Source organism: Pristiophorus japonicus, chromosome 11 (assembly GCF_044704955.1).
Source record: "Pristiophorus japonicus isolate sPriJap1 chromosome 11, sPriJap1.hap1, whole genome shotgun sequence".
NCBI classification, from domain to species: domain Eukaryota; kingdom Metazoa; phylum Chordata; class Chondrichthyes; family Pristiophoridae; genus Pristiophorus; species Pristiophorus japonicus.
This window is the reverse complement of record NC_091987.1, coordinates 74,942,269-74,969,179: the sequence shown is the minus strand read 5'-3', so window position 1 is coordinate 74,969,179 and position 26,911 is coordinate 74,942,269. Positions and strand designations below refer to the sequence as shown.

At 43.1% G+C, this 26,911-nt stretch overlaps 1 protein-coding gene across 7 annotated transcripts in view; it reads right to left on the bottom strand.

Moving 5' to 3' along the window:
- LOC139276085 (syntaxin-binding protein 5-like) overlaps nucleotides 1–26,911 on the bottom strand; it is a 671,748-nt gene that overhangs the window by 6,421 nt on the left and 638,416 nt on the right. For all 7 annotated transcript variants that reach the window (XM_070893547.1, XM_070893550.1, XM_070893548.1 and 4 more), the window contains 5 exons: nucleotides 14,796–15,032; nucleotides 13,273–13,633; nucleotides 10,745–10,910; nucleotides 4,341–4,452; nucleotides 3,270–3,490 (listed from right to left, as the gene is read on the bottom strand). In XM_070893547.1, the coding sequence (XP_070749648.1) occupies nucleotides 3,270–3,490; nucleotides 4,341–4,452; nucleotides 10,745–10,910; nucleotides 13,273–13,633; nucleotides 14,796–15,032 (1,097 nt within the window). The remainder of the gene's footprint in view (nucleotides 1–3,269; nucleotides 3,491–4,340; nucleotides 4,453–10,744; nucleotides 10,911–13,272; nucleotides 13,634–14,795; nucleotides 15,033–26,911) is intronic.

The window sequence follows — 26,911 nt, the reverse complement described above, 5'->3', positions numbered from 1 at the left end:
GGGGGGAGGGAGAGAGAGGGAGGGGGAGGTCAGGTTGGGGAGGGGGAGGGGAAGGTCAGGTCGGATCCAGTCCGGGGAGGGGGGGGAGCGGGGGTCGGGTCGGGTCAGGTCCAGTCGGGGGGGGGGGGGAGCAGGAGCAGGAGCACGGGTCGGGTCGGGGGGCGGGAGCGAGGGTCGGGTCGGGTCGAGGGGGAGGGGGAGCAGGAGCGCGGGTCGGGTCGGGTCGGGTCCAGTCGGGGGGGCGGGGAGCGGGAGCAGGAGCGCGGGTCGGGTCGGGTCGGGTCCAGTCGGGGGGGGGGGGGCAGGGGAGCGGGAGCAGGACCGCGGGTCGGGTTGGGTCCAGTCGGGGGGGGCGGGGGAGCGGGAGCAGGAGCGTGGGTCGGGTCGGGTCCAGTCAGGGGGGCGCGGGAGCGGGAACAGGAGCGCGGGTCGGGTCCAGTCGGGGGGGGGCGGGGGAGCGGGAGCAGGAGCGCGGGTCGGGTCCAGTCGGGGGGGCGGGGGAGCGGGAGCAGGAGCGCGGGTCGGGTCCAGTCGGGGGGGGGGCGGGGGAGCGGGAGCAGGAGCGCGGGTCGGGTCGGGTCGGGTCCAGTCGGGGGGGGGGGGGGGCGGGGGAGCGGGAGCAGGACCGCGGGTCGGGTTGGGTCCAGTCGGGGGGGGGCGGGGGAGCGGGAGCAGGAGCGTGGGTCGGGTCGGGTCCAGTCGGGGGGGCGGGGGAGCGGGAGCAGGAGCGCGGGTCGGGTCCAGTCGGGGGGGCGGGGGAGCGGGAGCAGGAGCGCTGGTCGGGTCCAGTCGGGGGGGGGCGGGGGAGCGGGAGCAGGACCGCGGGTCAGGTTGGGTCCAGTCGGGGGGGCGGGTGAGCGGGAGCAGGAGCGCGGGTCGGGTCCAGTCGGGGGGGGCGGGGGAGCGGGAGCAGGACCGCGGGTCAGGTTGGGTCCAGTCGGGAGGGCGGGTGAGCGGGAGCAGGAGCGCGGGTCGGGTCGGGTTCAGTCAGGGGGGCGGGGGAGCGGGAGCAGGAGCGCGGGTCGGGTCGGGTCCAGTCGGGGGAGCGGGAGCAGGAGCGCGGGTCGGGTCTGGTCCAGTCGGGGGGGGTTGGGTCGGTCCAGTCGGGGGGGGGGGGGTCGGGTCAGGTCGGATCCAGTCGGGGGGAGCGGGTGTCGGATCCGGTCCAGAGGCAAGGGCGGTGGCGGGGGGGGGAGCGGGTGTCGGGTCTGGTCGGGGGGGGGGGGGAAGCAGGAGCTGGCCGTGGGAGGAGCCTTATTCACGCAGCCCCAGTGAGGCCATTCGGCCAGGGCTAGGGGCTGGGTGCTTGGGCGCCTCGAGCTACTGCACTTGCGTGCCGACTGTAGCGCGCATGTGCAGAGGTCCCGGCACTGTTTTCAGCGCAAGGACCTGGCTCCGCCCCCCCACAGCTCGTGCTGGCTGCGCCGAGGGCCAGAGGACCTGCAGGTAGGTGGAGAATACGGAGGATTTTTTTAGGCGCACTTTGTGGCGCGAAAAACGGGCGTCCAGGTCGGGACTGCGTCGTTCTAGGCGCGTGTGGAAACTTGGGCCCTTAAAGTCTAATTGCAGAACAACGCACAGAGATACTTTGTAGCAGGTTCCATGCTTTTAGTGGAATTGGTGGTGAGACAAACGACTGGGTGCAAAACTCCAATCGCATTGATTTTATAATGATTCAGATTTTGCTGTACTAATAACCGCGAGACTGTCACGTTCACCGTTATTACAGGGTAAAAATGACAGCACCTTCTGCCGTCCACACATGCGCAGTTAAATGCGGAAATCTGGAAATTGCTGTCAGTGATACCCTGCTCCTCCCCAGGCTGTGCTTTTCTTCGCCGATAGAATCTACAGAGAGATCGTTTTCATGGTGTGAACTAATTACCCACTATTCTCACTCTGAATAAGCCCTAACTTTTTCAGCCATTTTTAATCAGGAGTAACCCAGTTTTTAACGGCGTAGTAAGTAATAATTACAGCTGAACAACCTCTCCGGCCCTGAAAAATTAATTTTACAAATGTGGAGTCTCATTCTCTAAGAAAATTAATGTTCCAGATCATTAAAAATAAAATTAAAATAATTTTTTTTATATTTTTCTCTTTTATGTCGCTCCTGTGGGTGTGTGTCCCAATCTTTATTTTGCTTCCTATACAATGATTTAAATGTAATTTATATTTCCTAATTTTTTACTTCTTGCTTTGCTGTCTGTCGCAGCGAGGATTCTCCAATCTGATTGGTTGAACAACCTCGCTGCTGCTTCAATGCTCGCAGTCTCCACAGATCCCCTGTAGAGGGTGCCGAATTCAAACAGACATTGGATTACAAGAAGTCTCCACTGATAAGCCCGCTAAAAGTCTGTGGGTAACTGCATGTGAGGTGAACGGCAAAAGCCGTTCCTTTGCTGCTCACAGCAAAATCCGGGTCATTAGGTTTCTGCTGAAGTGGAAAATCCCAGTTTACTAATCTGAGCCCCGTCACTCGAACTTGTTTGTCTCAACTGAGAGTTTTGTAAGTTTTTAGCTTGCTGCCGTAGAGGACATTTTAGGGGAAAATGCCGTTATCTAATCATGGTATCTGCTGGCCCATCATTGAATGGCTTATAGCTTTCAAGCTGGAGAAGGGTGTATCATAGCAAACATGCTAAAATGGCAGGCAATATGAGAACCAGGATTAATAATTATTAATGAATTAATTAAAATGAATATAAACAAAAATTTATGAACTGCATACAAAGCTGAGTATAGTCATTGTTTTCTTGTTGAGTTTGCAGAGGTATGTTATAAATCCATGAATGGATTGTAACTACTTGTTTTTCATTTTCTGGGATAATTCTTTCAGCATTTCATTCACAGAGATGGGAATCTATTTTAACGATTACAATGTTATGAAAGGTTAATAATCCTTTTTTGTTAGGGTATTTTCTCCCCATCTCCTTTTTTGAGACTCCCCTGACACATGCCATCCACATGTAAAAGGGTAGTTAGCTGACCTGTACCCAAGCTTCTGCTAATGAGGTTTTTAAACCAGTAGCTGGGAAGTGTTGATAACACCGTTGAATAATTCTCTCTCCCTGGGGAGGAAGAATCTCACCTCCCACTTAGTGCTTCTCCACAATGATTCAGCTCCGAGAGTAACTTACCATGTGAAAGATTAGGGCACAAACTTGTATCCTAGCTTTCCAACAGCGCAGAGCTCTACATAGGTAGATAGACAATAAGCCCATTTACTGCAAAGCTGAAAATTCTTTAAAGAACCGTACGCTTTTTACCTCATGTGCGTGTTTGGAAAATGTCTCTGCACTCGACATCATGGCAGCAGTTCGGTCTTCCAGTTCCCCTAGTCTCTGCCCACGTTCATCCAAAGCAATCCGAGCACGAGCTAGATCGCCAACAACTCCAGATGCAGCACCCTTAACCCCCTCAAGTCCACCAGGTCCAGGGATGTGCTGGGCAAGAGTCCGAGATGCCTTGCCTGCTGAAGCCTCACCAACTTAATAGGAAAAAAATAGATTTAAGAAAATTGTAATTTATTCAATTATCATTTACTGTATTGTGTTTTAAGATTATAGAAAAGGAACAGTTATCCACGTTTTTTTGACCAGAGTGAGTGGTAAAACTTGCGGCTGGACATATTTTCTCCAGTTCTTCAGTAGGATGGTACCACCAGGTCTTTAGAAGGACTCTCTAAAGGGTTTAAGCAGTTCAAAGGAACCTTTCACATGGTTTTCTATCTGAGTGCTAGATAAAGTAGCTAGAATCCCTTCTCAGGCTGTTTCTCATGCCTAACATGACAACGGAGTATCATCAAGAAATGCTACAGATTTCAGCTGTTTAAACAACATTTCCCTTTAACAGTTGGAGAAGATTGCCCCTGCAGCCTGTTAGCACTTGATGTGAAAGGACATTGGAACATGTAGCTTTCTCTTGCTGCAGAGCAATGTATTATTTTTTTAAAGCGTGTAACTCTCTTTTTAAAAAAGATGATTTCTCCCTTTCTTTGGTACACATTTTAGGAGAAGAGGGGAGGAAGGTAAATTGGCACACACAATTGGTGAGGAAAATCATCTTTCCATCATGATACTGTAAAGCATATGAATTTGGACACTCCAGTAGACCTACCATGATTCCATTTATCATAGAATCCTAGAAAAAGTACGACACAGGAGGCCATTCGGCCAATCGTGTCCGTGCCGGTATAGCGTTGAACATTTTAATGTAATGGAATCTAATCGTGCCTGACCAAAATCTAGAGTAAAGGACTATCTAAATTAAGTAATGACAATTGTATTGCCTGTGAAATGCAAGTGATGGCAAGTTATAGCGTCTTCTCATTAACTTACATAGCTCTTCTCTATCAAAAGTTTGTCCACTTCCTCCAAACAGCCCCTTTAAAAAACCTCTGTTTTGAGCTTCTGGGGTTTCAATAGGAGTAAACAAATCTCCAAGCATTTCCTGAAAAAGTAAATGTACGGAGAGTCAATAACTTCAAAACTCATGAACAGGAAGGTAGCTGAGAAAATAGTATCAACTTGTAGTAATTATTTTAGCAGTGATGTAACAATTCTCTCAGCTTACTAAAACTATCACAATTAATTGTAGTTATAGAAGCAGCAATAAGGAGCAAGTCTACTACAATTGGTCCTGTGGGCTCTGGTAGCAGGGCTGGAAGCAGCAATGTAATTAAACTTTACTGGAATTGTCAGTGTGCTTCAGTACCTGCTTATAGTGCAGTGAAATTCTTTTCTCCTGCTCAATTTGGTCAATAGCCATATGACTCAGAATACTTAATCCAATATAAAAGCAGCTTTAGACGTGACATTTTCGATTGACAAGAGTGATTTAAACATATGGAGCTTTACTTATTTTTAAGAGCAAAATGCATCACAATGATTTATAGTCATAAGCCAAAATGAGTAGTTATCATTCATAATCAGCAATATTTAGCAAGTCTGAAGAAAGTGTACTGGAACTGTTGCAATGCACAGTCGGGACCAACTGGGAGGCTGCAATATCATTCTAGCTGGTGTAGTCCACTGAAACCACCTTACACCAACTCACTATCCTCCCAAACTTCACCCTACACCAACTCACTATCCTCCCAAACTCCACCCTACACCAACTCACTATCCTCCCAAACTCCACCCTACACCAACTCATCATCCTCCCAAACTCCACCCTACACCAACTCACCATCCTCCCAAACTCCACCCTACACCAACTCACCATCCTCCCAAACTCCACCCTACACCAACTCACTATCCTCCCAAACTCCACCCTACACCAAATCATCATCCTCCCAAACTCCACCCTACACCAACTCATCATCCTCCCAAACTTCACCCTACACCAACTCACTATCCTCCCAAACTCCACCCTACACCAACTCACCATCCTCCCAAACCACCCTACACCAACTCATCATCCTCCCAAACTCCACCCTATACCAACTCACTATCCTCCCAAACTCCACCCTACACCAACTCACCATCCTCCCAAACTCCACCCTACACCAAATCATCATCCTCCCAAACTCCACCCTACACCAACTCACCATCCTCCCAAACTCCACCCTACACCAACTCACCATCCTCCCAAACTCCACCCGACACCAACTCACCATCCTCCCAAACTCCACCCGACACCAACTCACCATCCTCCCAAACTCCACCCTACACCAAATCATCATCCTCCCAAACTCCACCCTACACCAAATCACCATCCTCCCAAACTCCACCCGACACCAACTCACCATCCTCCCAAACTCCACCCGACACCAACTCACCATCCTCCCAAACTCCACCCGACACCAACTCACCATCCTCCCAAACTCCACCCTACACCAACTCACCATCCTCCCAAACTCCACCCTACACCAACTCATCATCCTCACAAACTCCACCCTACACCAACTCACTATCCTCTCAAACTTCACCCTACACCAACTCACCAGCAAAACGTCTAAAGCTGCTTTTATTGCTGGTGATGAGAATGTGATGCATACTGTGAACCTCCAGCCACCATAACACTTTTGGGACAATTCACAATTGGGCCAAAGCTAGAAACAGCAATTTCCATCTTCAATTCTCTACTGGAAAAAGCTGTCATTTTTTTTTACATAGGGAAGTCAAAAGCAAAGCCCCTAGGGAAAGGTATTAAATGTTATTTCTTAGGAGAAATGTTACATTAACTTTAATGTTACTTTATAGAAACATAGAAAAATAGGTGCAGGAGTAGGCCATTCGGCCCTTCTAGCCTGCACCGCCATTCAATGAGTTCATGGCTGAAGATGCAACTTCAGTACCCCCTTCCCGCTTTCTCGCCATACCCCTTGATCCCCCTAGTAGTAAGGACTTAATCTAACTCCCTTTTGAATATATTTAGTGAATTGGCCTCAACAACTTTCTGTGGTAGAGAATTCCACAGGTTCACCACTCTCTGGGTGAAGAGGTTACTCCTCATCTCAGTCCTAAATGGCTTACCCCTTATCCTTAGACTGTGACCCCTGGTTCTGGACTTCCCCAACATTGGGAACATTCTTCCTGCATCTAACCTGTCGAAACCCATCAGAATTTTAAACGTTTCTATGAGGTCCCCTCTCATTCTTCTGAACTCCAGTGAATACAAGCCCAGTTGATCCAGTCTTTCTTGATAGGTCAATCCCACCATCCCGGGAATCAGTCTGGTGAACCTTCGCTGCACTCCCTCAATAGCAAGAATGTCCTTCCTCAAGTTAGGAGACCAAAACTGTACACAATACTCCAGGTGTGGCCTCACCAAGGCCATGTACAACTGTAGCAACACCTCCCTGCCCCTGTACTCAAATCCCCTCGCTATGAAGGCCAACATGCTATTTGCTTTCTTAACCGCCTGCTGTACCTGCATGCCAACCTTCAATGACTGATGTACCATGACACCCAGGTCTTGTTGCACCTCCCCTTTTCCTAATCTGTCACCATTCAGATAATAGTCTGTCTCTCTGTTTTTACCACCAAAGTGGATAACCTCACATTTATCCACATTATACTTCATCTGCCATGCATTTGCCCACTCACCTAACATATCCAAGTCACTCTGCAGCCTCATAGCATCCTCCTCGCAGCTTACACTGCCACCCAACTTAGTGTCATCCGCAAATTTGGAGATACTACATTTAATCCCCTCGTCTAAATCATTAATGCACAGTGTAAACAGCTGAGGCCCCAGCACAGAACCTTGCAGTACCTCACTAGTCACTGCCTGCCATTCTGAAAAGTACCCATTTACTCCTACTCTTTGCTTCCTGTCTGACAACCAGTTCTCAATCCACGTCAGCACACTACCCCCAATCCCATGTGCTTTAACTTTGCACATTAATCTCTTGTGTGGGACCTTGTCGAAAGCCTTCTGAAAGTCCAAATATACCACATCAACTGGTTCTCCCTTGTCCACTCTACTGGAAACATCCTCAAAAAATTCCAGAAGATTTGTCAAGCATGATTTCACTTTCACAAATCCATGCTGACTTGGACCTATCATGTCACCTCTTTCCAAATGCGCTGCAATGACATCCTTAATAATTGATTCCATCATTTTACCCACTACTGAGGTCAGGCTGACCGGTCTATAATTCCCTGTTTTCTCTCTCCCTCCTTTTTTAAAAAGTGGGGTTACATTGACTACCTCCACTCCATAGGAACTTATCCAGAGTCAATGGAATGTTGGAAAATGACTGTCAATGCATCCGCTATTTCCAAGGCCACCTCCTTAAGTACTCTGGGGTGCAGTCCATCAGGCCCTGGGGATTTATCGGCCTTCAATCCCATCAATTTCCCCAACACAATTTCCCGACTAATAAGGATTTCCCTCAGTTCCTCCTCCTTACTAGACCTTCTGACCCCTTATATATCTGGAAGGTTGTTTGTGTCCCCCTTAGTGAATACCGAACCAAAGTACTTGTTCAATTGGTCTGCCATTTCTTTGTTCCCCGTTATGACTTCCCCTGATTCTGACTGCAGGGGACCTACATTTGTCTTTATTAACCTTTTTCTCTTTACATATCTATAGAAACTTTTGCAATCCGTCTTAATGTTCCCTGCAAGCTTCTTCTCGTACTCCATTCTCCCTGCCCTAATCAAACCCTTTGTCCTACTCTGCTGAGTTCTAAATTTCTCCCAGTCTCCGGGTTCACTGCTATTTCTGGCCAATTTGTATGCCACTTCCTTGGCTTTAATGCTATCCCTGATTTCCCTTGATAGCCACGGTTGAGCTACCTTCCCTTTTTTATTTTTACGCCAGTCAGGAATGTACAATTGTTGTAGTTCATCCATGCGGTCTCTAAATGTCTGCCATTGCCCATCCACAGTCAACCCCTTAAGTATCATTCGCCAATCTATCCTAGCCAATTCACGCCTCATACCTTCAAAGTTACAAGTTACCCTTCTTTAAGTTCTGGACCATGGTCTCTGAATTAACTGTTTCATTCTCCATCCTAATGCAGAATTCCACCATATTATGGTCACTCTTCCCCAAGGGGCCTCACACAATGAGATTGCTAAATTAATCCTCTCTCATTACACAACACCCAGTCTAAGATGGCCTCCCCCCTAGTTGGTTCCTCGACATATTGGTCTAGAAAACCATCCCTTATGCACTCCAGGAAATCCTCCTCCACCGTATTGCTTCCAGTTTGGCTAGCCCAATCTATGTGCATATTAAAGTCACCCATTATAACTGCTGCACCTTTATTGCATGCACCCCTAATTTCCTGTTTGATGCCCTCCCCAACATCACTACTACTGTTTGGAGGTCTGTACACAACTCCCACTAATGTTTTTTGCCCTTTGGTGTTCTGCAGCTCTACCCATATAGATTCCACATCATCCAAGCTAATGTCCTTCCTAACTATTGCATTAATCTCCTCTTTAACCAGCAATGCTACCCCACCTCCTTTTCCTTTTATTCTATTCTTCCTGAATGTTGAATACCCCTGGATTTTGAGTTCCCAGCCCTGATCATCCTGGAGCTACGTCTCCGTAATCCCGATCACATCATATTTATTATCATCTATTTGCACAATTAATTCATCCACTTTATTACGGATACTCCTTGCATTAAGACACAAAGCCTTCAGGCTTGTTTTTTTAACACCCTTTGTCCTTTTAGAATTTTGCTGTACAGTGGCCCTTTTTGTTCTTTGCCTTGGGTTTCTCTGCCCTCTACCTTTCCTCATTTCCTTTCTGTCTTTTGCTTTTGTCTCCTTTTTGTTTCCCTCTGTCTCCCTGCATTGGTTCCCATTCCCCTGCCATATTAGTTTAACTCCTCCCCAACAGCACTAGCAAACACTCCCCCGAGGACATTGGTTCCGGTCCTGCCCAGGTGCAGACCGTCTGGTTTGAACTGGTCCCACCTCCACCAGAACCGGTTCCAATGCCCCAGGAATTTGAATCCCTCCGTGCTGCACCACTGCTCAAGCCACGTATTCATCTGCGCTATCCTGTGATTCCTACTCTGATTAGCATGTGGCACTGGTAGCAATCCCGAGATTACTACTTTTGAGGTCCTACTTTTTAATTTAGCTCCTAGCTCCTTAAATTCGTTTCGTAGGACATCATTCCTTTTTTTACCTATGTCGTTGGTACCAATGTGCACCACGACAACTGGCTGTTCTCCATCCCTTTTTAGAATGTCCTGCACCCGCTCCGAGACATCCTTGACCCTTGCACCAGGGAGGCAACATACCATCCTGGAGTCTCGGTTGCGGCCGCAGAAACACCTATCTATTCCCCTCACAATTGAATCCCCTATCACTATCCCTCTCGTTTTGCTGCCCTCCTGTGCAACAGAGCCAGCCACGGTGCCATGAACTTGGCTGCTGCTGCCCTCCCCTGATGAGTCATCCCTCTCAACAGTACTCAAAGCAGTGTATCTGTTTTGCAGGGGGATGACCCCAGGGGACCCCTGCACTACCTTACTTGCACTACTCTTCCTGCTGGTCTTCCATTCCCTATCTGGCTGTGGACCCTTCTCCTGCGGTAAGACCAACTCGCTACACATGCTACTCACGTCGTTCTCAGCATCGTGGATGCTCGAGTGAATCCACCCTCAGCTCCAATTCCGCAACTCGGTCCGTCAGGAGCTGGAGGCGGATACACTTCCCGCACACGTAGTCGTCAGGGACACCGGAAGTGTCCCCGAGTTCCCACATGGCACAGGAGGAGCATATCACGTGACCGAGCTCTCCTGTCATGACTTAACCCTTAGATTAACTTAAATTGGCAACAACAATGCTAAAGTTTACTCACTATTATATATATCATCCCATGATACACAATGCAACCTTATCATTTAGTATTTCCACCAGTTCGGAGGTAAGTTAGTTGTCATTTAGGGCTATGGTCAGCAGCATCTAATGGAGTGAAAGTTATTTTATTGCTGGTGATAAGAATGTGATGCAGACAGTGAACCTCCAAGCACCATAACACTTCACTAAATCATTGGCTTTCAGTTAAAATAAAAAAATACTTAGGACCTGTTATACGGCACTACACTGTCTATCATGTTCTGCAATTGTTAAAATTCGGTATGATAGTTCCTGCAAAATAGTGAAAATATTCCACCAAACGGTGTGCTCTCAATGTTTCTTATTTTAAAAAAAACACTCTAAATTATTCTTGCTTGCTCAACTCACAAATTATGGGACACTCATGAAAGACTAACTGAAATTCTCTATTTCTGGTGAAAACTCCAAATGGAATGACAGCCTTACCTGAAGGTTTTCACACATCTGCTGGCTGTAAGTAATTCGCTGGATTTCTGTGGGGGAACTCAGATACAGAGCCTTTCCAGCATTTGTAAAACAGAAAGTCCGTGCTATTCTCATATCAGTTAAAGGCAAGTAGTTTACATCCAACAATGGCCGAAGACTTGGCAAGCTATGGTTTAAAAATGTAAAAAATGCTGAGAATATTTGTTGCAGTTTAAAACCGCAAAGAACATTTCCATTCTGTAAAGATTTTATTTGTTTTTGATAAACACAATATAGTTTATAGTTCCTGCAAAATAATGAAAATATTCCACCAAATGGTATGCTCTCAATGTTTCCTATTCTTCATTCATAATTATATTGAATGAAGTCTTATAATGGCCGTTTACCATTTAGATTTATTTTGATATTAAACAATCTCCCATAAATAAATGAAGATTAGAATAAATGGAATCCAATGGAAATATGAAAAGAGAACAAGGTGTACAATATAGAAGATAAAGCACCAAGAAAGAGATGCTGGCAGAAATGTTTCATAACAGGAGGAGCTAGTGACAGTGATAATAGATTTTAGTAAAGAATGAGATGTGAATGGCATTTAGACATGTGCAGTTCAGTGAATAATATGCTAAAAATTAAATCATAGGCAAAGCAATTTACACCGAGATAACAGTTTATTTTTTAGCTTAATTTCAGATTTAATAAGGAGTTATAACAAGAAAAACAACACAATTTATGACTTATAATGGCATTAAATGGGTGGTAACATAAAGATCTGAATCAAACGTGATCTTGTGATGCATGGTTGTAGCTCCAATATGCATCAGCACAGAGTGGAGGAGTGCAGGATCATGTGAGCACTTCACACCACTGAATTAGTGATGTCAACCATCATCATAGGCAGTCCCTCAGAATCGAGGAAGACTTGCTTCCACTCTTAGCACGAGTTCTTTGGTGGCTGTACAGTCCAATACGAGAACCACAGTCTCTGTCACAGGTGGGACAGATAGTCGTTGAGGGAAAGGGTGGGCAGGGAGCCTGGTTTGCCGCACGCTCCTTCCGCTGCCTGCGCTTGATTTCTGCATGCTCTCGGTGTTGAGACTCGAGGTGCTCAGCCCCCTCCCGGATGCATTTCCTCCACTTAGAGCGGTCTATAGCCAGGGACTCCCAGGTGTCAGTGGGGATGTTGCACTTTATCAGGGAGGCTTTGAGGGTGTCCTTGTAACGTTTTCTCTGCCCACTTTTGGCTCGTTTGCCGTGGACGAGTTCAGAGTAGAGCGCTTGCTTTGGGAGTCTCGTGTCTGGCATGCGAACTATGTGGCCTGCCCAGCGGAGCTGATCAAGTGTGGTCAGTGCTTCAATGCTGGGGATGTTAGCCTCGACGAGGACGCTAATGTTTGTGCGTCTGTCCTCCCAGGGGATATGCAGGATCTTGCGGAGACATCGCTGGTGGTATTTCTCCAGGGACTTGAGGTGTCTGCTGTACATGGTCCACGTCTCTGAGCCATACAGGAGGGCAGGTATTACTACGACTCTGTAGACCATGAGCTTGATGACAGTTTTGAGGGACTGGTCTTCAAACACTCTTTTCCTCAAGTGGCCGAAGGCTGCACTGGCGCACTGGAGGCAGTGTTGGATCTCGTTGTCAATGCCTGCTCTTGTTGATAGGAGGCTCCCGAGATCGAAGAGCCTTTGACTCGAGTGTTCTCGGCTCCATTCCACAGCATGCTACCCACCACCACCTCAGTGAGACCCCACACTGCACGAGGTAGAAAAGGCCATAAGACAGCTAAAAAACAACAAGGTTACGGGAGCGGATGGAATCCCTGCTGAGGCACTGAAGTATGGCGGAGAGGCACTACTGACGCGAATACATGACTTCATCTCTCTCATCTGGAGGGAGGAGAGCATGCTGGGAGATCTTAGAGATGCAGTGTTCGGGACCATCTTTAAAAAAGGGGACAAGTCCGACTGCGGCAACTACAGAAGAATCTCCCTGCTATCAACCACTGGGAAAGTCGTCGCTAGAGTCCTCCTCAACCGACTTCTTCCCTTGGCCGAGGAGCTCCTCCCGGAGTCGCAGTGCGGATTTCGTTCCCTCCGGGACACAACGGACATGGTTTTTGCAGTGCGACAGCTGCAGGAAAAATGCAGGGAACAGCGCCAGCCCTTATACATGCCCTCTTCGACCTTACAAAGGCCTTTGACACTGCTGTGAGAAAAAGCCTAGCAGAGATCAGGAGCTGCCAAACCCTGGGATGGACAAAGGCTATGTAAAAGAGATTAAGGAAGGAATTGAAGAGAATGTCAATGGCACACTGCTATTTGCATGCTCAGGAGAGAGACTCAAGAGAAGAAATATATGGATGTCTGGAACCATGTTCACCGACTTCCCAAACAGCTGCACTTGATTCACAGCTTGGGGAGAAGAAGTTTCACAAATTTAACTTTACAATATTAAATAGACGAAATAAAATTAAGAAATTATAGTAAGGAAATCAAGTGTACTACTTCTAGTACGTGAAAGTTACCTTAAGGTCATAATATGTCCATTTGCACAGAAGCAGGCCAGACAGATGCTGTTGCACATGGTTACGATATCTGCTCGTAACACAAAGGAAGTCTCTGTGATATTGTGAACATACAGACAGCTTTGAGAAGGAAGGGAATAGAGTTTGGCCTGTTTCTCTGAGCAGAGCACTACATACTGGTGGTCCCCCATCTCCTGAGAGGAAGTTGGTGAAAATGTAACTAGTTTTCTTTTCCGTCCTTTATCATCTTTATCTTCGGTGTTTGGATCCTTCCACACCTCATACGGGGGGTGTATTAAACCACCCAGCGAATCCAAGGAGGAAAATGTTAGTAGGGCTCCTTTTAACATCAACACTGTTCCTGAAAAAAAATCAAAAAACTATATGTTGTACTCATGAGTGCCAGTATCACTAGAGAAAACAAATACCAGTATTTCACCAATTTAAATGCATTAGCATTTCTATCATATCGTATTTTGACATAATGACCCTTGATAAGTTTTCTAATGTTACATGTATATCAAATGAAATGTAGACAACGGCACATATAAAACTGTTTTAATTTTAACTCTGTTTGTGAGAAAGACTTCTACATCTGATTACAGATAAATACTTGGCAAGGAATTCTAATTTGCCAAATTTATTTAGTCCTTTTTATTACAAGGAATCCATGATCAAAAGCATATTATATGTATATTCCTGATCCAAACATAAAATATTTCCAGTTATAGCATGAATCTTACCCAAAAGGTGGCTGCTTGTAAGTAACCAAGTGATAGATACACATTTAAATATTAGGCTGCTTCTGTAAATCTGCTGCATTTACTGAATGGAGTAAATCGTCAAATTACTATTGTGATTTACCACTGTACATTTCACCAAGTAAGCATCAGGAACTGTGATCAAGAGTCGGGACTACCTGTGAACAATATTGTGGGAATTCTACTCGGAAGATAAGGAACATGTAACAGTTTAGATGTTGGGAAGCAACCAATGATACTTTTAACCCTTAGATTTCAATGTATATTTTTATCTGTTTACTGTCAAAACAAAGCAAATAAATGCTCATCATTTAATAAACTTTGTTAACCCAAATTCAATATACTGAATAGAATGTTAACTGAAAGCAATTCTCTAGAAGTAAAATTAAAAACAAAGTGAGCATGTCTTGTGCTGCAGCAGGCCTCTGAGCATATATCTGCCCAGATATGTCTGCACAATTCCATCGAGCAGACTGCATCCTCTACGTTATTATCCAAGGACTTACTGCCAGTGTCAGGGGAAATTCTGCTGGTGTTAGGGGAGGCTCTTGGAGCAGGTAGAAGTGCCCATCTAACTTAGTTCCACCAGTGCAAAGGCCAAGTAGGTCAATGTGTCACTATGGTTATGATAAAGATGCTACATAAATACAAGTTGTTTTTGTTGTTGCTGTATGATCAAGAAATATATTTTGAAGTTACCCAAAAAGAACTTTGCCATAATGAGAAGCCATTTTGTAAGGTATATATAAAGAAAAGTCTTACCGCTGGGAGAGACCATGAGTGGCTCTGAATGCCTTTGTTCCTCTGGGGGTAAGTTCAATGAGATAACTAGCACTGTACCCAAACTGGTGCCAACCCATAGGCATGGTGAGAGGGTAGAGTCCATCTTTCGGCTGAAGGACTCCATGAAGTACAGAGCAGTTATAGCTTCCTTTGATTCTTTGTCAATGCTGGAGACACTGGAACTTCGGGACCGGTTAAAAGAATTTTCTTTACTTTCTGCATAAAACCAGTGAACAATAAAATCGCCTGAGATCACGAAATAATGTAAAAGATGGACGCTTACAATTCTTCTAGGCATTAATATTCCTAAGTGTTGTAGGGTTTGATGGACGTATATTTCCATAATTTATAATCCATTGTAACTCAAGTTTCTGAACTGTATGCTAGTTACATACTAGAATTTGTTGCTACTAGATCAGTGCCAGCTAAGGCCCAATAATCATGGCAGATTTGAATGGCTCAGTAAAATTAGCCACTGTTCTATCATTGCTGTGTACCATTTATATATTTATAACATTAATAAAGTGCAACTAATATTTTTATTGCAACAAACACAATCGGATTTTGATAAAAAGTAAATATTGCCATGACTGTTCTGGAATAAGAGCAGTAAAAAGAAAATACTCCTGGGAGCGATCCAGATAAGTATTCAAATTGAAGTGCAGCCTTAAACTGTTTATCAGTATTCAGCTGACCAACAAGTAGAGACACAACATATATTAATGAGGAGATAGTCATATCTCTTTTTATATCTTGCTAATTATGGCATTATGGAGAAATCAAGAACCTGCACTCACCTCTCCTTCCAAGTAAAATTGGCACATGGGATGTAACATTATCAAAAATATGGTGAAAAAGAGATAAATAAATTGAATACCCAGAGAACTGTTCTTAAAAGTGAATTTTCAACAATTGTTTTTAAAAAAAATATATATTTAATGGGTTCCTTATTAAAACTCAATACTTGGAAAAAAAAGTCTTAAAATGACCTTACATCTTATTATGGTATTATTGTGTCTTGCTTGTCAAATTAACTTTGTAAATTGACCAGAAATGGTTGAAAATAAATTTACAACATCATTAGTGCAATGTTGCATTGTAGATAAATGCTGGCTGAAGTTAAACCCTTAAGTGATCTAAAATTAGACATTACTTGTTTGTTCACAGATATAAAGTTTGGTCTCAATTGAGAGCATTTTGATTTGAAGATTAGTCTGTAATTAAGATTGCCAGCTGGCACATTCCTAGGGATAAAGAGTTTCCAAACTTTGCTATCAGATAGAGTGGTTAAGTCCAGTCAAAGGCTCCTATGCAGTGGGGAAATCAGAGACCAAACTACCCCCAGATTGCTCTTCCACACTTTTAAAGGGTAAATGAATAGTCCATGGCATCATTAATAAAGGTGTGGAGCTATATTTACTATCCTATCTGGCAAATGGTAACATAAACAGAGATCTAAAATAATTGGAAATGGGGCTGAGAAGATACTAAGAGAAAAAAATCCCTAGTTATCTGGAGAAGGAGTAAGGGAATCCCTTGCAGTGTCAGGATGGACATATATCTGTGCTCTTTTGAGGTTTAAACAGCCTAGATGGGAAGAATTATTTTGGCATGCTCCAATCTCTGACAATCTCATTGGCCAAGAATTTGCTGTGAAAATAATGGTGAGGCTAATGGCACTGGCCGTTATTTATGCCTAAATAGTACATCAACTTTAGGCGAGAAGCAGATGCATGGTTAAATGCCAATATCCAAACGTTGCAGTCCAAGTTGCGCCGTTAGCTTCACGAAAACACCATTTTGCTGCCTGCCTCACCATTGACATGCGTTGAATGTCATGAAGTTGGTGCATTTGTGCGGTAGATATGAACTAAACTCGCCACAGAAAATTAAGTCTGGACATTACAAGCACAAGTACCCTTTTAACAAACATGATAATTGTTAATTACTGCTAATCAATCTCTCTGGCACTGAAAATTAACGGTTACATATGTGGAGTCTCATTTCTTCAGGTATTAATTGTTGGAGATTTTGAAAATGTCGAATTTAAATGTTTTTTACTTTGCTTTCTATCTTTTATTTCTCTCTTAATCCAATCTTTCTTTCCCTCTATTTCTTTCGGTACCTGTTTTGACTTGGAGTTAACCCACTCTAATTTACACTTCCTTCTTCGTCCTTCCTGTTTATTCCTCAATCCTTGAATCTAATTGGTTAATCGCTCCATCATAGCCATCTATCCTTTCAGCTGCTTATGCCCTAAATTCTGGAATTCTGTCCCTAAGCTACTCTGCTCCTTTAAGACACACCTTAAAACCTACCTCTTTGACCAAGCTTGGGTCACCTGTCCTATCTCCTTATGTGGCTCAGTAACGCTCCTGTGAAGTGTCTTGGGATGGCTTAGATTGTTAAATGCACTATATAAATGCAAGTAGTTGTTGTTAAGGAGAAACCCAGTTAGTTGCCCTGTTCACTCAGGTCCCAGATGACCTGTTTCTCTCACTGTGACATTATCAGTTCACGCTTGCAGCAAAATGCACGAACAAGCCTAACTAACAGAAGATGCCATTAGATGCCCTGCTACAAAATCTGGACCATTGACTATTTGTATGGAAAATGAAGTGGCTATAGGTAAGTGTTTAAAACATGCATTTAACATTAGCCAACTCAAAGACAACAGCTGTGTAAACAAATCTTGGACAGCTCGTGGTGACATTGTTAGTTCTTGTGCACTGGGCTGGACTACCAATACATTAACTAAATTTCCAATCTCCAAAGTTCAAATCTGACAAAAACTTAAAACATTTATCCCTTCAATCCAATGATTGTAGGTCAAGCAATATAAAGTTGACAATAAAATATAAGATATATATTTTAAGTTTAAAACAATATAGTTTTAATAAGGAATCACATTTTTAAAAATTGCTATTCTGCTTGGAGGCTTGCTTCAAGGGCAAAACCATTCATCATTTACTGATACAACTCAGTCTTACCTTTTTCACCCCATGAATATGAGGAAGCATGGTGCTCATCATGAGAGAAAATACTGATGCCGTGCAATTGCTGAAGCATTGCCCGTCTGGAAGTGTGGCCTACTATCCCAAAAGGCGTGCAAAAGGGACATTCATTATATAACAGTCAAAACAAAAATTGCCTACAGAAACTCTCGCTGGCATGCAAATTCCATGGCAATCAAGAGACACACACAGGCACTATAGGGAATTATAATCTGTTTTGAGCTTGACTGATGAAAATGTGACATTGGTGACATTATATCAGTCCAGCCTTGTCTGAGGTTTGCTCATTCTTATCTAGAATTACATGCAGACATGCACAATTAAAATGTTAACTTTAAAAGCAAGTAACTGATATCAGTACTGATACTAATGCTGAGTAAATTACTTCATTTTTTAAATAAGGGCAAGTAGAATGCAATTTTGGTTCTTTTATTTTAGTAAATATGGCATTAAATAATTGTATATTTAATGTCTGCTTTCAATATAGTAGCTTCGATGATATATATATATATAAATAGTTTTTACTTGGATATTTTAGTTTGTGAGTAAGTTTACAAATGTTCCAACTTGTGTTTCTTTGCAACATTTTAGAGGGTTATCAAGTTGATTTAAGGTTGACATAAATTGGCATTCTTCATTTATAATCATTCAGGACGGCAAAAATAACACCAGGCTTCTCTTCTCCACCACTAACCGTCTTCTCAAACCATCCTCCCCTGGCTCTTCCTCCCTCACCTCCAACAATAAATGTGAGGAGCTCATGGACTTCTTTGTTAAAAAGATCAACATCCGTTCAACTGCTTCTGCTTTTAATTCCCTCCCTTCCCCAGCCCACTGGACCTTACTTACTCTCCGTTTTCACCCTGTCCTAATCCTAACTTTGCATATTTCTATAATTTCTCTCTTATCTTCCCTCTTGCCCTTTCAAAGGTCATCTTGTCCATGAGACTGATCTTATGCTCTCTCGACCTTATTCCTACTAAATTGCTGACAACTCAACTTTCCTCCTGGCTCCCATGTTAGCACATATTGTTAACGATTCTCTCTCCCCTTTCCTTCAAATCTGCTGTCGTCACCCCACTTCTCTATAAAAAAAAAACAACTGTTGACCCCTCCCCCCTTGCAAACTGTTACCCCATCTCCAACCTTCCCAAAGTTCATCCCAAATCTGTGTCCATCCTACCCAGAACTCCTTGTTTGAATCCCTTCAATCAGGCTTCAGTCCCTGCCACAGTACTGAAACTATTACCAAGGTTACAAATTACATCTTAATTTACTGCGACAAAGGTAGTTTTAAGAAGTATCTTAAAGGAGGAAAGAGAAGTGAAGAGAATTATGGAGGGAATTTCAGAGCTTAGGACCTAGGCAGCTGAAGGTATGACTGCCAATGGTGGAGCAATTAAAATCGGGGATGTTCAAAAGGCCAGAATAGTTGGAGCGCCGAGGTCTAGGGGGAACTTGGGCTGGAGGAGATTACAGAGATAGGGACGAGACCATGGAGGGATTTGAAAACAAGGTTGAGAATTTTAAAATGGAGGCATTGTTTAACTGGGTGCCAATGTAGGTCAACAAGCCTATCCCATATCGCCCTTCTGGACCTATCTGCAACCTTTGACCACAAAATTCTGCTGCAATGCCTCTCCACTGTTGCCCAGCTGGATGGGACTGCACTCGCCTGGTTTCATTCCTATATTTCCAGCCATAACCACAAAATCACCTGCAATGGCTTCTCTTCTTGATGCCGCACTGTCACCTTTGTGACCCCCAGATCAAATCTTGGCCCCCTCCTATTTCTCAACTACATGCTGACCCTTGGTGACATCCTCCAGCAACACAACATGAGGTTTCACATGTTCGCTGGTGATACCCAGTTCTACCTCTCTCGAATCCTCCACTGTCTCTAGAGCAGGGGAGTTATTCACAGTGTCCTGGCCAATATTTATCCCTCAATCAACCTTAAAAAAAAAATTATCTGGTCATTATCACACTGCTGTTTGTGGGAGCTTGCTTGTGCGCAAATTAGCTGCCACGTTTCCCACATTACAACAGTGAGTAGACTCCCAAAAAGTACTTAATTGGCTGTAAAGCGCTTTGAGAAATCCGGTGGTCGTGAAAGGCATATAAATCCAAGTCTTTCTTTTCATTTAAAATTGGGGATGTTCAAAAGGCCAGAATAAGTGGAGCGCAGAGGTCTATAGAGCTACAAGAGATTAGAGCTAAGGAGGGGCAAGGCCATGGAGGGATCTGAAAATAAGGATGCGAATTTTAAAATCGCGGCATTGCTTACCTGGGAGACAATGTAGGTCAGCAAGCACAGGGGAAATGGATGAGCGGGACTTGGTGTGAGATGGTACATGGGCGGCAGATTTTTGGAGGGTAGAACTAGGGAGGTTGGACATGAGTGAACTGGAAGAGTCATGTCGCGAGGGTGCTACCCACTGAGCCAATTTACACTGTTCCACCATTGGCGGTTGTGCCAATTTGTGCACAAGCAAGCTCCCACAAACATCGGTTGTGCCTTCAGCTGCCTAGGTCCTAAGCTCTGGAATTCCGTCCGCTTCTCTTTCCTCCTTTAAGACACTCCTTAAAACCTACCTCTTCAACCAAGCTTTTAGTCATCTGCCCTAACATCTCCTTATATGGCTCGGTGTCAAATTTTGTTTATTTTTATAACGCTCCTGTGAAACGCCTTGGGATGTTTTATTACGTTAAAGACGCTATATAAATATAGGTTATTGTGTTAAGCGTCAACAATTTGTTCCAGTGGCTTGGTCATATGCTATAGAATTAAAAACAAAGGAATAATTCTATGAATTATTCCACAATCTCCATATCCTTAAAGTAGAGGATCAACAACCTTAGAAATACCAAATAAAAAATATGAATAGTTAAGAAGCTGGGTTGCATTGATAAGTCAATCCTTTATGTGACACAGGACCACTGTTTTTCTTGACATATATTAATGACTTGGACTTCGGTGGCAGGTTTTCAAAATTTGCAGATGACACAAAACTACAGTGAACAGTGCGGAGGATAGTGATAAGACTTCAAGAAGACATAGATAGGCTGATGAAATGGCAGATGAAATGTAATGCAGAAAAGTGTGAAGTGAAACATTTTGATAGGAAGAACGAGAAGAGGCAATATAAACTAAAGGTATAATTCTAAAGGGGGTGTATGAACAGAGAGACCTGGGAGTATATGTGCACAAATCGTTGAAGGTGGCAGGGCAGCTTGAGAAAGCGGTTAAAAAAGCATACGGGATTCTGGGCTTCATAAATAGAGGCACAGGGAGCGAAATTGACCCATGCTCCATTTGGGGCGTACAATTTGAATTAAATGAATATTAATTCGAGATGGGACGCTAAATGTTGCTGAATTGGGGTTTTTGTCTGAATAAAATGCACGGGACAGTATAGAAACATAGAAAATAGGTGCAGGAGTAGGCCATTCGGCCCTTCTAGCCTGCACCGCCATTCAATGAGTTCATGGCTGAACATGCAACTTCAGTACCCCATTCCTGTTTTCTCACCATACCCCTTGATTCCCCTAGTAGTAAGGACTTCATCTAACTCCTTTTTGAATATATTTAGTGAATTGGCCTCAACAACTTTCTGTGGTATAGAAACATAGAAAATAGGAGAAACATAGAAAATATCGGAGGCACGATTCATCTCTGTGGGATGGTAGCATGGCATTAACTGGGCATGAGGCTCAGTGTGATGCGAATGTGCCGCGTCACAACGTCCCTCCCCTTCTTTTAAAAAGGAGGGCCGCTGCGAACTCTGCAGCCGTTTTCCTAGCGCCCAGGAAGAGAGGGTGCCAGGCTGCATGTTGCTGGCTATCGTTGGCATTGCCCCACGCCAATCTCGTGTTCCGCGGGGCAATTTCTCCCGCAGGGCGCAAAGGGATCGGTACGGGGTGATAAGGGGCTGGTGCGCACTGCGATGACATCATTGTCGTGTGCGCCCCTGCCAGGACGAAAATTAATGGGCGCAGCACAAACCAGTTTTTGCCCGTGGCATTCCAGGGGCAATTCTGGGCGGGTCGTTTCCATCATCCGCACTCGGGCGATAAATCATTAGCGCCCCGTTAAGGGGCAAATTCGGCTCCATAGAGTACAAAAGCAAGGAAGTTATGATGAACATTTATAAAACACTGGTTTGGCCTCAACTGGGATAGTGTGTCCAAATCTGGGCACTGCATTTTAGGAAAGATGTGAAGCCCTTCGAAAGGGTGCAGGAAAGATTTATGAGAATGGCTCTAGGGATGAGGGACTTCAGTTACGTGGACAGACTGGAGAAGCTGGGGTTATTCTCCTTAGAGCAGAAAAAGTTGAGAGAAGATTTGATAAAGGTGTTCAAAATCATGAGGGATCTATACAGAGTAGATAGAGAAAAAACTGTTCCCATTGGCAGTAGGTTCGAGAACCAGAGGACACAGATTTAAGGTAACTGGCAAAAGAACCAAAAGCGACAGGAGTAAAAACTTTTTTACGCAGTGAGTGATTAGAATCTGAAAGGATGGTGGAGGCAGACTCAATCGTGGCTTTCAAAATGAAATTAGATAAGTACCTGAAGGAAAAGAATTTGCAGGGCTACAGGGAAAGGGCGGGTGCATGAGACTAGCTAGCATGGGCTTGACTGGCTGAAAGGTCTCCTTCTGTGCTGCAACCATTCTATGATAAAATAAAGGTTATTCCTTAGAGTAGAACGTTACGGAATATGTGACTTTTTCTTGTACAATTTTTAAATGCCTACATAGACACATATTTTGTGAAGTATTTTATATTTTGATTGTAGTGATTTATATCCTAAATCCAATCATAATGGTAATTCAATCTTTTAACAGCATAAATCTAATTTTGCTTCGACAAAAATACTTTTGGGAGGACATACTTATCTATATTTCTGTTTATAATAGATGCCTGTTAATATTTTTGAAAAATCAGAATTGCAAGAAGAAAAATTAGAGTTGATTATCTGCCTCTACAATACCCAGCACTGAAATAAAATTAATAGCAGCATCTGATCATAATGGAAGATTAGAGATGACAGAATTAGTTAAGCAAACATGCAGTCTGATTTTTGTGTACAAGTAGACAAACTATTGAACTCTTGCTTTTCAGCAATCAATAGTATTCCAGATTAGCCATTGTATTTTAAAATAAATGATCAATATGATCAAAGATGTGCCTAAGAATGCTCCCTTGTAAGAAGTGCAATGTGCATGGTGAAACATCCATGCAGAAACTGTTGTCAGTTTTCTGGCTCCAAATGCAATATTCACACATAATGTAACGGTGATCCAAAATGTTTCCTATGTTTACTAAGTGTGTGATCTTTTTAAGTTAAAGGAAAATAATTAAAGGCAACAATTGCTTGTATGTCATACTTAGTTTTCAAATCTAACAGTGGACAAGGGAAAAAAAGAGAGTTTTTTATATATATATATAAAGTTTCATAAATTGGTATCCTTAAAACAGATTGCAATTGGGCTTGTCTGGGAGAAATGTAATATATATTTATTTAGAATTACGTTTTTTTGCTATCTTTGAGGAAATGAACTGTACCTTTGAAAACAGTACATATTATTTTTCAGTTATTCTCCACATGCTATGGAGAAGAAAAGAAATACAACTGCATAATTAGTGGGCATCGAATTACATCGAGTGTATAGCACAGAAACAGTCTATTCAGCCCAACTGGTCTATGCCGGCATTTATGCTCCAGGCGAGCCTCCCAACCTACTTCATCTAACCCTCGTGTGCTTATCTAGCTTCCCTTTAAATGCATCTATGTGATTTGCTACAACTACTCCTTGTCGTAGCGCGTTCCACATTCTTAACACTCTTTGGGTAAAGAGGTTTCTCCTGAATTCCCTATTGGATTTATTAGTGACCAATGCTCCCTTTAAGCTGCGCGGCTGTGCAGCTGTCTGGAGGTCCCACGCAGCTGGCTCACCGGTTTTTGAATGGAAAACCACGCATGTGCGGAAATTTGAATCCCCAGAAAATTAAAGGGAACATTGTTAGTGACTACCTTACACTAATGACCTTTAGTTTTGGACAAGTAGAAACATTTTCTTAACACTTTCATTATCTTAAAAAACTCTATCAGGTCACCCCCTTAACCTTCTCTTTTCTAGATAAAAGAGCTCCAGCCTGTTCAGCCTTTCCTGATCAGTATATCCTCTCACTTCTGGTACCAACCTTGGTGAATCTTTTTTTACACCTTCTCTAATGTCTCTTTATAATATGGAGACTAGATCTGTACACAGTACTCCAAGAACAGTCTAACCAAGGTTCTATACAAGTTTAACTTAATTTCTCTGCTTTTCATTTCTATCATTCTAGAAATGATCCCCAGTGCTTGGTTTGCTATTTTGTTATGGCCTTATTAACCTGTGTCACTTCTTCTAGTGATTTGTTTATATGTACCCCTAAATCCTTTTGTTCCTATACCCCATTCAAGCAGTTATTCTTTCTACCAAAATGCACCACCTCACACTTATTTCTATTGAAATTCATTTGCCAATTACACGCTTATTAATGTCTTCCTATATTTTGCCGCATTCCTCCTTTGTATGAACTATACGTCCCATTTTGGTGTCATCCGGAAATTTTGAAATTGTACTTCCAATTCTCAAGTCCAAATTATGAATGTAAATCCGATCCCTGTGGAACACCACTTCCCACTTTTTGCCAGTCTGAATAGCTACCCTTAACCCTTACACTCTGCTTTCTGTTTTGTAACAAACTTGTTATACATTCTGCTACCTGTCCCCTGACTCCACATACTCTGACCTTCATCATGAGTCTACTATGCGGTACCTTATCGGAAGCCTTTTGCTAATCCAAATATATTACATCTAATGCATTACCCTTGTCTCCACACTTTCTGTTACTTCTTCAAAGAATTCAACAAGGTTGGTCAAGCATGATCTTCACTTTTGAAATCTATGCTGACTACTCTTTGTTATATTTTCAGTCTTTAGATATTTTTCTATTACATCTTTGAGTAAAGGTTCCATTATCTTTCCTACCACTGATGTTAAGCGAACTAGTTTGTAGTTCCCAGGACTTGTTCTATCTCCCTTTGTAAATATAAGACTAACATTAGCAGTGGCATGTGACCTTTTAAGAGATTTTAGGCAGAAACCACATGCACCTAATTCTAACACTTTTGTGCATTATATAGCTTATCCTCCATCGTAAGCATCAGTTACAATGTCACCTGCTTGTTAAAGCATTGTTGCCACAAGACTGTTATCCAGATGTTTTGCATCATAGATTTCAGTTTGTTAAAATAGTTTCTGAGACATGTCATCAGATAACAAAAGTTCCTACTGTAGTTACATCATCCTTTGTCATTACTCATATTGAGAAAGCCTTCTCAAAGAGGGGAATTACATGGTTTCATAATGTGTTGCTGCAAGAATGAGTAGCGCCATCGAGTTATAGGATACAGGTTCCCAATCCCAAGTGTACTGTGCTCACTTGTGCTTGACAGTTCAGAGCACAATGAATGCGTTATGAGACATGACAGCTGATTGTCAGTCTGCTCTCCCAAGCATTGTGTATGTATGGCTGGTGGAGAAACTGAAAGGATTTCATATATTCCTCCCCCCAAAAGAGAAAAGACATCTTGAAACTTCCTCTACACTTTAGGATACGAGGTGATAGCTGAACAGAACCAGTAGATTGTAAAAGTTGAAAAAGGCACTTTCAACATGGAGGTAAATATCGATAGGCACTGTTACATCATTTAAAAAGAATCAGAAATTTAATGGTCAAACATTTTGAAAAATGTCAGGGATGGGTTTTTGAGGAAGGTGGTGATGACGGTGGTTTTGAAAGAGAGGTGAACAGTACCCGAGGAGAGGGAATCGTTTAGTCTCTACTAGCATTGGGGCCTGGAAAGGAAATTAGGTGGTCAGCAGTTTAATGTAAATGGGATAAAGGAGCAGGAAGTCGGAAAGCAGGTCATGTTCATCAGTAGCATTGTTCATGTCAGTAATGTGCATGTTATTAGTAACAGAAGAGATTTTTGCATACAGTGTAAAACATGAAACCTGACATAGACTTCTGTGAGCCTACCACAAGTAACTAAAGAAAACGAGTCTTCAGTTGAAAGACCAGACAGTGGTAAAGCTGAATGAAATATATTTCCTGCAATAGTACTAATACGGGTTGGTTAGCAACAACAGTGGAAGAAAAATAACTGAATGAGTAGCCGCATGTACCATTGGAAGTGAGGGTTATATGTTTTATCACCTTTAAAAGAAAGATACCTTTTTTTTTACTTCAGTTGGATAGGTGACCTATTTGTGGCATGCACGGTATAATGAATGAAAAGAACAAATGATTAAAATGCAACAAAATAGTCACAATCTACCTTTGTAACCTCCAACCGCCCCGCCCCCCAAAGAACTTTGGGCTACTCTGACCTCTTGTACATCGCCCCTCCTTTCGTGCCACCATTGGTGGCCATGCCTTCAGCCATCTAGGCCTTATGCTCTGGAATTCCCTCTCGAAAACTCTCCATCTCCCTTGTCTCCTTTAAGATCTTCCGTAAAACCCAGCCTTTTTGGTTGCCCCTCCTACTATCTCCTTTGGCTCACCATCCATATGAAGCGTCTCGAGATGTTCTTCTACATTAAAGACGCCTTTTAAATACAAGTTGTTGTTATGATAAAAGCCTCTGTCTAATCATTCCCTGATCAGAAAGATTAAATGATCACAATTCTTTTTAATGAATTTTGAGTTCAGGAGCAGTTTCTCTTAAGATTTTAGAATACAAATGCCGAAGTTCTATTTCCAGTCCTATCACAATAGCCATTTGTAGACAAAGCTGAAATGAATGTTTCCCCAAACAATATATACTGGGTTAACCAGATTAACCATCTACTGAGAGTGTACTAAAAAATACAGTGTGTTTTATGGTGCAATGAGACGCAAAATAAAGCGCAAGTCGACAATTTAAGGATCAACACTGTATAAGATTTGGCCTGCTATACTATTTCTCAGAAAGTAGTTTTATCACCCATTTGGTCTCTTTTATTGGTTAATTAGATTACTTC